General features: G+C 54.8%; 2 protein-coding genes across 2 annotated transcripts in view; one reads left to right on the forward strand and one right to left on the reverse strand.

Moving 5' to 3' along the window:
• Positions 1-7,685, reverse strand: part of Mfsd12 (major facilitator superfamily domain containing 12) — a 16,214-nt gene extending 8,529 nt beyond the window's left edge. Inside the window, exons 1-2 of the mRNA XM_019209081.1 lie at positions 7,599-7,685; positions 7,339-7,393 (exon numbers count right to left, since the gene is read on the reverse strand). Coding sequence (XP_019064626.1) covers positions 7,339-7,393; positions 7,599-7,685 — 142 coding nt within the window. The remainder of the gene's footprint in view (positions 1-7,338; positions 7,394-7,598) is intronic.
• Positions 7,686-7,767: 82 nt separating this feature from the next.
• The window catches only part of Hmg20b (high mobility group 20B), a 7,302-nt gene continuing 4,073 nt past the window's right edge, over positions 7,768-10,996 (forward strand). Inside the window, exons 1-6 of the mRNA XM_010635107.2 lie at positions 7,768-7,846; positions 8,140-8,195; positions 8,835-8,943; positions 9,439-9,642; positions 10,671-10,791; positions 10,939-10,985. Of these exons, the coding sequence (XP_010633409.1) occupies positions 8,158-8,195; positions 8,835-8,943; positions 9,439-9,642; positions 10,671-10,791; positions 10,939-10,985 (519 nt within the window). The 5' untranslated portion in view covers positions 7,768-7,846; positions 8,140-8,157. The remainder of the gene's footprint in view (positions 7,847-8,139; positions 8,196-8,834; positions 8,944-9,438; positions 9,643-10,670; positions 10,792-10,938; positions 10,986-10,996) is intronic.

Genomic DNA, 10,996 nt, shown 5'->3' on the forward strand with positions numbered 1-10,996 from the left:
CGGCGCGGCGGCGGAGAATCCCGCAGAGTGGCGGTCGCCCCCACCAATGGGAGCCAAGCCCCTGGACGCGGCAGCCAATCAGCAACAAGAAGGGCGAGGTCTCGGAGTACCCTCCACGCCGGGGGTCCGCGCGGTCCTAGAGCTGGCTTCGTGCTTCCCGGGGTTCGCGGGGCCCTGGGCCGAGGTGGGTCCATCCACACTGCCCAACAGGTCCGGGGGGACAAAGAGAGAAATGGGCACCCTGGCCGCCCAGCCAGACTCCCGTCTCCAAGCCCGACCATCCCAGCTCGCCCGCAGCTTGAGGAAGTCCGACGCCAGCCGGGGAGGATAGGGTGCGTTGTGGGGGACACTTGGGTGGGGACAGAGTCGGAGCCCGCCTCGAGGACCGCTGACTTCCTGGCCCGGAGACCCAATGGGACGCAGCGAGGATGCACTCGCACTAATTAATTAGCGATTAGGGATAATAATGGGGCTCCGCTTTGTAACACCAGCTGGGCTTTTAACGAGCCAGGCGGTGCCAAGCGCCCCACGTGGCCGGGGCGACCTCACCCCCGGGTTTCTGGTCTGTGAGTCAGGGCCTGCGGGTAGTAAGGTGTGCGGCTTTTCCGCCTCATGGCCCTACAGGGGATGGGCCAGCGGACCGGCCAGGCTGAGCCCTCCCACCACCAGGCCTCCCCATGCGGGACGTTGAAGCTGTCGATCTAGAGCAGGAATCCTAAAGTCCCGATCCAGCCTCACCCTCTCCCAGCCATCCTACCTGGGACAAGTCCCTTCAGGGCACAGTCTTCCTGGCTGTACAATGGGTACAGTGCGTGTTTTAAAAAATGTAACAGGGCCGGGGATTTGGCTCAGTGGTTCCGCCGCCTGCCTCACAAGAGCAAGGGCCCAAATTAGGATCCCGGTACTAAAAAAAAAAAAAAAAGTTACAGAACTGGAGAGGTGTGGTGGTGCAGGCCTATAATCCCAACACTCTGGAAGGCTGAGGCAAGAGGGGTGTCAAATTTCTAGACCAGCTTGACTCAAAGTTTAAAAAAAAAAAAAAGCGAGGTATGGAGTGGGTATGCCTGTCATCTCAGCACTTAGGAGGCTGAGGCAGGAGGATCACCAAAAGTTCAAGGCCAGTCTGGACTACATATTGAGTTCAAGGGCAGCCTGAGCTACATAGTGAGACCTTGCCTCAAAAAAGCCAAAAATATATGAAATAATAATCATGATTGTAATAAAACCTAAACAAAGGGAGGCCTGGGGATGTAGCTCTGTGTGGGGGGCCTGGTTTCTAAACCCCACTACTGGAGGAAAAATAAAATCTGTTGGATGATTGAATGTTAGAAATATAGTCAGAAGCCAGACGTGGTGGCCCATGTCTGTAATTCTCACCACTCTGGGAGGCTGAAACGGGAGGACCCAGAGTTTGAGCCCAGCTCTTGCAATTTAGCAACTTAGGAAGATCTTGCACCAAAATAAAAAATTAAAAAGGGTTTAGGATGACGCTCAGTGCTAAGGCCCTGGGTTCCACCCCGAGCACCACACACAGAAGAAAAAAAATTAGAGGATCAGAAAGGCAGTCAGAAGTTGGGTAACTGAACAGGCAGGACTGGGTTCTCAACCCAAAGCTGAGAGAGGCCAGGGAATCCGGGGTCCGTGACCCTGACGCTTAACAAAGGCTGCATGTGCTCCTATGGAAAGGGGCTTTGGGCCAGGGATTTAGCTCAGTCGTGTGGCACCTGCATGGCAAGCACAAGGTCCTGAGTTTGATCCCAGATACCAGAAAAAGAAAGAAAGAAAAAAGAAATGGGGCTGGGCAGGGCGGCACTCATCCTGTCATCCCAGCACTCGGGAGGCTGAGGCAGGAGGATCACTGTAAGTTTGAGGACACCTGGGTGTGAGTTCAAGATCAGCCTGAACTGCGTAGCGAGACCCTGGTTCAAAAGAAATAAAAGTCTAAGAAGAAAAAAAAAAGTCAGAAGGAAAGGGGATGTGACTTTCAAAAGAGGTAACCTACTTGTTCATAAAGGTCTTAAATTTTTTTAAAAAGTGGTAACCTGGGGAGATAAGAGGAGCCGAGCTAAGGGGTGAGGAGAGATAAGCGCTTCAATTCTTTCCTGCCTGCCAGACAGCCTGCCCTCTGGACCTTGAGAAATAACTGCTTGGCCCGAACTTCCCTTTTCATTGTTGCCCCTTCACTGCCCAACAGCCCGGGGGCTGGGACCCCGCTTGTTTCCTGAGGGCGGGGGCCGCTTGGGGTCACCAGCGGCAGAGGCAGGGGGGGCCTGGGCTCTGGGCCTGGTGCAGCAGATGTTATCTCCTGGCCCTGACTCGTGGGGGAACCAGGAACAAGGTCACCCTGGGGGCGGAGGTGGTCAGGGACAGAGCCCTGGAGAAGTCCTGCCAAGAAGCTAGGTGGGCTGACTCAGCATGATGTCACAGGGCTGTCGTCTCGGCACGCTGGGAGGCTGAGGCGGGAGGATAGCAAGTTTGAGCTGAGCCTGAGCAGCTTTGAGAGACCCTGTCTTAAAGTTAAAAAATAGCAAGGGCTGGGATGCAGCTCATTGTGAAGGCCCTGGGGTCCAGCTCCGGACCTGGGGTGCGGTGGGATGCGGGGAGGGGAGCTAGTTTGAATGGAATTGAGATCCCACCCTTAGCTCGTGACAGGGGTTAGAGAGCAACCTCCACCCACCCCTTCATTCTGGGCCCCGGTCCTAGAGGGTCCAAGGAAGCCTTGGCCTTTGACACCCTGGCACCTCACGAGGCCATCTGATCTCAGGCCAGGGAGGGATAAAATGTCCCGGGAGAGGCCTGGAGACAAGCAGAGACTCGTGCCCCAGAAAGAGGGACAGGGTAGGTTTGGGGTGAAGATCAGAAAAGGCCCCTTAGAAGAGGGAGGGAGCCAGGAAGGAAAGATGAAAGTCCAGCCCTCAGGGAAACACAGGCAGTCCTTATAGATCCTGGGAAACTTTGATGTCCCCAGAGCGTCCCAGCCGCACCAGACGCCAGCCCCGCGTCCCTCCTCCCTTGGTCAAGGATCGGATGTCCTGGTGGCCCTTGTCCAGCCTTGGGGGGTGGGGGGCTGCTTTGATGCTGTTTGGCCCAGGCCCAGTGAAGCGGGTGGTGTTCCAAGACTCCTCAGAAACTTCCTCGGATCTGACAGTGGCTGTACGGTGGCCCTGGACAAGATCAAACCAGCCAGTCAGCTGGTGCAGGCCTGCAATCCAAGCATTTGGGAGGCTGAGGCAGGAAGACTGCCACAAGTTTGAGGCTAGTATGGGCTACCTAGTGTGTTCAAGACCAGCCTCAATTACACAGTGACATCTTGTCTCAAAAAACCAAAACTAGGACAAGGGATTTAGCTCAGTGGTTCCAGCAGCTGCCTCGCAAGTGCAAGGACCCGAGTTCGATCCCTGGCACCAGAAAAAAAAAAAAAAAACCAGAAGTAAATACATATTTAAAAAAATATAAGAGACTGGGCAAAGTGGCACATGCCTATCACCTCAGCATTCCAGGAGGCTGAGGCAGGAGGACTGCAAGTTCAAGCCCAAAGAACATGGTGTCGCTGCATGCCTGACATAGGAACACCCTTTCTGGAAGAAAAGTAATTCAGGGAGCAGGGGAAAGGGTAGGCAAGTGCTTGCAGTGAAGTCAGAGGGGTAATAAAAAGTAAAACAGGTCCGAAGATATTTTATGGGACCACATACGCACGCACAAGTGTAGACACATATGTGCTTGTGTGGAACCCCCCCCCCCGCAAATTCACAGGCTCTGGTCCCAGTGCTCAGGGCCTCAGCTGGTGACCTTATTGGAAAAAGGGTCTCTGCAGAAGGAATCAGCAAGGATGAGGTCACTGGAACTGGGCTGATTCACTGTGGCCCTCGTGCTTAGGAAAAGGGGAAATTTGGACACAGATGCTGGGCGGATGCCATCTGAACATGGAGACAGGCAAAGGTGACGCTTCTACTGCCAGGGATCTGGAGGACAGCGGCCACCTGCAGCAGGACGGGCCCTGCCCACACCTTGACCTCCGACTTCCAGCCCCAGAACTCAAGAAAACAAGTCCGTTGTTCTTCGCTGCCTGGTCTGTGGGACCTTCTTCTGGCAGCCACCCAAAAAGCCAATACTCCGATGTGTACATGTGAGGGAAAAGTTGTTTCCTTCCCTTTTTGTAGTGCTGGGGAGGGAATTGGGTCCGTGCATACCCCAGCCCGCTGAGCCACATTCCTGTCCAGGAAAACTTTCTTCCTTCCTTTTTATTGGCGGGGGGGGGGGATACCAGGGATTGAACTTGGAACCTTGTACTTGCAAGGCAGGTGGCGGAACCACTGAGCTAAATCCCTGGCCCTGGTGTTGGTTTTTTTGAAGCAGGCTTCTGCTATGCAGTTCAGGCTGGCCTTGAACTCACTGTGTAGCCCAGGCTGGCCTCAAACTCAAGGCGATCCTCCTGCCTCGGCCTCCTGAGTGCTGGGATGACAGGCTTGTACCACCATGTCCGGCTGGGAGACTTTTTCCTGCCTTTGTCAGAAATAAACTAATAATATTAAGATGGGGGTGTTGTGATCTTAGCTGGACCCATTTAATTTTGTACAAGTGAAATGGATTTGTGAATTATTTCCATAATAAAAGTTAATTTTTTTAAAGACAAGGAATCATAAGCAAACTTCACTAATGGTTGTACATATTGCTAGGCTAGGGCTGTAATTTATCTTTTCTTGCTAGAGTCTAAACTCAAAGCCTTCTCACTGAGCTCCATTCCCAGCCCTTTTTATTTTTTGAGTCAGAGTCTTGATAAGTTACTAAGTTGTCTGGGCTGGGTTAGACTTTGAAATCTCCCTGCCTCAGCCTCCCGAGTGCTGGGGTGGCAGTTGTGCACCACCCACACTGGTTAACTCTCGATGGATTCATACTGTAAACACTTCCAAATGAATCATAAAAACTAATGGGAAAAAAGCCGGGTGTGTTGGCGCATGCCTGTCATCCCAGCACTCGGGAGGCTGAGGCAGGAGGATCGCTGTGAGTTCCAGGTCAGTCTCAACTACATAGTGAGACCCTGTCTCCAAAAACAAAACAAAACAAAACAAAGGGCACTGCCACCCAGACATCTGCCCTGAGGGGGAGTTTGGACATTTTTTTTATGCCCACAAAAGTTACTCCTGGGGTTCCTGGAACAGTGTTGCCTAGGATGCTTACTGACATTTTTATCAGAGTTTACTTGGGAATTGGAAGGAACCTTTTTCTTTTTGAATGGCTATTGTTCCCTCAGGAACCTTGATTCTATAAGAAATCAATTTTTTAAAAAAAGCTAGGCAAGGGCTGGGGATTTACTCAGTGTCCCCATCGCCTGCCTCCCAAGTGCAAGGTCTCAAGTTTGATCCCTGGTACCCAAATAAATAAATACATACATACATAAAGCCAGGTGTGGTGGTGTGCACCCGACATCCCAGCACTCAGGAGGCAGAGACAGGAGGATCCCAGTGAGTTAGAGGCCAGCCTGGACTACATAGCAAGACCCTGTCTCAAAAAAAAAAAAAAGGAAATTCGTGAATATCTATTCCAAATCTCACCTCAGCCTAGGGCAGAAAAGAACATCTCCCTTTCTGATACTCCTAGGTCATCGGCTGAGCAACCAGGTTCACCTCTTGCCCTGTTCTGGAAATGGACGGCTCTGTGTCACAGTAAGTGTGCAGAGTGTGTGATCCGAAAATGTCACCGTGCTCCATGGGGTCATCTAGGGTGTGAGATGGAACCAGTGACTGTAAATGCAGTGTACACTGAGGTCCTCTTTTTTCATTTCACTATAACTGGCAGAGCACGCTATTTTGAACCTTTTGTTTGAAACTTTGGCAGCTTTGGGAGGCTGAGGCAGGAGGATTGCAAGTTTGAGCCTAGTCCTGGCAACTTAGTGACTGAGACCCTGTCTCAAAATAAAAAGTAAACAGGGCTGGGATGTGATGAAGGCCCTGCAGTCATCCCCCAAACTACACACACACACACACACACACACACACACACACACACACAGCAAACCCAGTATGGAGGGCAGAGATAGAGCTCAGTGGTAGAGTGTGTGCTTAGTACAAAAGAGGCCCTGGAACTCTCAGCCATCCTCCTGCCTCAGCCTCCCAAGGACTAGGATGTACAGGCGTGCACCACCACATCCAGCTAAAGTTTTTTGTTTTGTTTGTTTGTTTTTTGGATATAAGATCTTGCTATATAGCCCATACTGGCCTGGAACTCTTGGTGATCCTCCTGCCTCAGCCTCTGAATGCTGGGATTAGGGGCATTCACCACCAGGTGCAGCCTAAAACTCACTTCTTTTGATGTGTGTGGTTACCCACCCCACTTCGGTGGTACCCTGTGTAGGAAGGAGGCAGTTTCTATGGCCACCCGGTCTGTCAATCAAGTAGAGGAGGTGGGCGTGGGAGGCCGGGCTTCTCCCAGTCTCCCTGTCTCCTGCTGGGACTTCTCTACCATCTGAGCAGAGAGATAGAAAGCAGGCGTGGGCGATCATAGAGCCAAATAAGCAACAGAGAAGAGTCTGGAATCTGGGCCTGTCAAGATTCCAGAACAAGCTCCTCTTGCTCAGCCGTGGGCTGCATCTTCAAAAAACAAGTTTAAACCAGATGTGGTGGCGCACACCTGTAATCCCAGCACTCAGGAGGCTGAGACAGGAGGATGGCTGCGAGTTCAAGGCCAGCCTGAAACGCATAGCCAGACTTATCTAAAAGACAAACAAACAAAAACCTAAAAATAAATAAATACTAAAAGAGAGAAAGAAAATTTCCAGACTATTTTCCGGAGCAGCTGCACCAGTTTCTTAGAAATTTAAGATTTTATCATGTGTGTATTCAGTGACCGACCCAAAAGAACACTTCTCAATCATCTTACAAGTCCAGCATAACCCTGAGGCCAAAACCTGAAAAAATGCATCACGAAAGAAAAATTAGACTGGGCTTGGTGGTACACACCTGCCATCCTAGCACTCAGGAGGCTGAGGCAGGAGGATCCCAGGTTGGAGCCCAGCCTGGGATATTTAGTGACTTAGTGAGACACAGTGAGACTGGAAAGGGCTGCATACAGCTCAGTGGGAAAACGCTGGGTTTAGTCCTATCATCTTCCTAAATGCCACCCGCCCCAGCCTGACTCACACCTGCATCTCGGCTTCGCAGCCTCCCTGGCTCTCAGACACCATGTTAAGCGAACTGTACCCATTGCATAGAAGGGAAAGCCCAGGCTCTGCGTCCAGAAGCTCCAAAGGCAGAGCTGGATGGGATGCAAAGGGTTCTATTGAAAGAATAAATGGAAATTCCTCTCTAAAACCCTGCGTTGGCAGGATGCTAACAGGTTTACCTTGCTCTTCTACCTGCTGCCGACGACTCTGGTCCTTAACTCCATCTCTAGCAACCTAACGCCGTTCCCACGGCAACTAAGGTGTGGCCCGACCCGGAGCCCCAGGTCCTCAGGTCCTGCAGGGGCGGGGAGTCTCGCCTTCAACTAGGGAGGGAGTCTGCAAGGAGCCTACTGGCCCCTTAAGAGGCTCCACCCGACGAGGCATCTGAGCGCCCGGGATTGGTCCTGAGAGCGGCCTAGTACAGCCGAACTTGACGCACCGCCGGCAGTCTTTCCTGCCTACCGCCCACGCGGCTCAGCGGCCACCTCGGCCAATCACCGCTGGGCGCGCCGACCTTTATCTGCATGGCCACGCCCCAGAGGGAGAGCTTTCCCCAATCACACCGCTCGCGGAGGCGGTCATTAGCATGCCGGGGGCGACAGGGGCGGGGCAGCCGGCAGGGGCGGGCTCGGAGAGGTTGGTTGACGCGTCGCCGCAGTGGAAAGGTCCGGGAAAGTTTCTTTGGAGGTGAAAACAGGCGCGGAACTCGCGGCCCCACGAGGGAAACAGGGGCGCGGGGGTCTCGGGACCAGCGCGCGGTCCTTCCAGGGCGAGGGGGAAGGAAGCCTGTCCTGGCTTCCCGTAGGGTGATCGCCCAACAAAGGATTCCTGGGGCGCCCGCCTTCTAGGCTTCTCCGCCCCCGGATCCGGCCCCTTAGGAGCCCCTGGCCCGGCGTTCCGGACTCCCAGTCGGGGTGAGGACTGCACCCCGCCATCGGGGGTTCGGGGTGCCCTCGTCTCAGCCCGTTTCTGTGTTTCAGGTCCGGCCCGGTGCGGCCATGTCCCACGGCCCAAAGCAGCCTGGCGCAGCCACTGTGTGAGTGCACCGCCCCTCGCCCTAGCCAGCACCCCAGGGTCTCGGCCTCCTCAGCAGTGTGGATCAAGGGGCCCCAAGATGCTTCTCTCAGACCCCCGATCTAGCTCACACCACGCCCCCTAACCTGGATCAGGGGTCCACACGGAGCTTCCCCGGGACCCCACCTCCCAGGATCTTGGCTCCCCAGCTTGGATCAGGGGGTCCCCACGGCCCGCTCCTGGACCACAGTCCGCACCTCAGGGTCTTGATCCCCCCAACCTGGGTCAGGGGGCCCCTGCTGATGCTTCTAGATCCCCGTTTCAGCCTACACCCCAAAGTCTTGGTCCCAGTCTGGATCGGGAGCCTCCAAAGTCTCCTGGACCCAGCCTGCACCCCAAGGTCTTGGCCTCCCCTACCTGGATCGGGCCCCCCTGCTTCTTTTCCCCCAAGCTCGTCCCGGGGTCCAGTCTCTCCTAGGACCCCTGACTATCGTCCCTGATGTTGCCATCTCGACCCCTGGATATCAAACCCCTCAGATCACCCTGTCCCGGGGCTCTTGCTCCTCACTGGCAAGCTCCGTGGTCTCTAAACGCTCGGGGTGGGCACAAGGGCCGGGAAGGCTCCAGGAATGGGGGTGACCCAGGTGTACCATGGCCCCAGGCCGGCGGGCAGCAAGGCTCCAGGCCCGCACGGGAGTTTTGTGGTGGCTGTCAAGCAGGAGCGCGGCGAGGCCCCGCGGGCCGGCGAAAAGGGATCCCACGAGGAGGAGGTGAGTTTCTGTCCCCAGCCTTGATGCCCTGCTCCAGACTACATTTGAAGTTCTTGTGGCCACACCCACAGCCCCAGACTTCTGGATCCAAGCAAAGACTCCACCCACCATGCGAGATGCCGCACCCCTAATAGGTCCCCTGCTGAACCAAGCATAGGACATGCCCACCTATCAGCAGTGACTCCTCCCACCGCGCAAGCTCACCTCCAGCGGTGCATCGCCCGCCCCCCACCAGTACCCACACCCGCACACCAGAGCCCACGACCACAGCCCCTACCGGCTCATCCCCGGGCTCAGCCAGCTGCTAGCATCTGGACTCTCTCATCTGACCAGGGACTCCTCTGATTTCTTGGGGCTGACCCCCGACCAGACCATACTCCAGCCCTCCTGGCTAGGACCTGCCCACACACACACACACACACACACACACACACACACACACGGCACCCCAGCCCTCCAGCGCCCCCACCCCAACGAGACATCCCTATTCTGTAGCCAGTGAAGAAACGGGGCTGGCCCAAGGGCAAGAAGCGAAAGAAGATTCTGCCGAATGGTCCCAAAGCACCAGTCACAGGCTACGTTCGCTTTCTGAATGAGAGGCGGGAGCAGATCCGCACCCGTCACCCGGACCTACCCTTCCCGGAGATCACCAAGATGCTGGGTGCGGAATGGAGCAAGCTACAGCCTGCGGACAAGCAGGTGAGGACAGCAGGGACTGAGAGACTTGAAGCTGCGAAAGCCACAGCCGCCCTACGCTGTATGTGGAGGATTCACTTTCTGTTTGGAAAATGACCACCCATGAGCTGCACCCTGGTTGGCAATAGTTAGCAGTGGGCAAGGAGAGAGCTAAAACTCCACGGCCAACAAGGACAGGTGTAAGCCAGGTATGGTGGCTCACTCTGGCATCCCACTACTCTGGGAGGCTGAGGTAGGAGGGTTACAAGGTTCAGCTCAGCCTGGGCGATGTAGTGATTTAGTAACATCTTGTCAAAGATAAATAATGAGATAGAGTCTCACCTTATAGTTCAGGCTGGCCTTGAACTCAATATGTAGACCTCAAATTCACGGTGATCCTCCTGCCTCAGCCTCCTGAGTGCTGGGATTATACTTGCGAGGCATGCAGTGGAACCACTGAGCTAAATCCCCAGCCCTAAAAATTTTTAATTTTTTTATATTTTATTTTATTTTTGTAACAAGGCCTCACTACATAGTTCAGGCTGCTGGTCTTGAACTCACTATGTAGCCCACTATGAACTCACTCACTAGCCTTGAACTCAAAGTGATCCTTCTGCTTCAGCCTCCTGACTGCTGGGATCACAGGCCTGCACCACCACACCCAGCCAAAAAAGAGAAACAAATTTAAAGGTCTGGGCTTGTGGCTTAGTGTAAAATCCCTGGGTGCAACCCTCAGCGCCATAAATGAAGTGCCAGAACATCAAGGGAATGTGAATAGACCACCACTGGTTTGTGCGGGTCTCCAGTGGGATCTCCGCAGGCAGAAATGGTGCACGAGGGCAGGCCAGGTGTCAGGAAGATCAGCAAGGCTGGGAGGTGGAGACACGGATGGGGGGGTGTCGGGAGTGGTTTGTGGGGCTCAGTGGAGGCGGGGTGGCCGCAGCTGAGGGAATAGGGAGCTAGGGAAGGTTCAGCACGGGCGGCATTGCGTGATGGAGGCGGGGCCTCCCCTCATACTGGGCCAGTCTGTCTGCTGCTCTCCACCCCCACAGCGGTACCTGGACGAGGCGGAGAGGGAGAAGCAGCAGTACATGAAGGAGCTGCGGGCCTACCAACAGTCTGAGGCCTACAAGATGTGCACTGAGAAGATCCAGGAAAAGAAGATCAAGAAAGGTGGGCGGGCCCGGGCAGGCCGGCCACACGGAGCCTAGCAGAAGTCCGGAGCGGAGCGGCGGGAGGGGCAGGGTGACTGGGGGGGCAAAGCGCAGAGGGAGGCCCTGGGGACCGGCAAGCTGACTTTGCCTCCCCTCCCGCCCCCAGAGGACTCGGGCTCGGGGCTCGTGAACACGCTTCTGAACGGACACAAGGTACAGAAAGA

Source organism: Fukomys damarensis, unplaced genomic scaffold (genome assembly GCF_012274545.1).
Source record: "Fukomys damarensis isolate Sample0158 unplaced genomic scaffold, DMR_v1.0_HiC HiC_scaffold_37, whole genome shotgun sequence".
NCBI classification, from domain to species: Eukaryota; Metazoa; Chordata; class Mammalia; order Rodentia; family Bathyergidae; genus Fukomys; species Fukomys damarensis.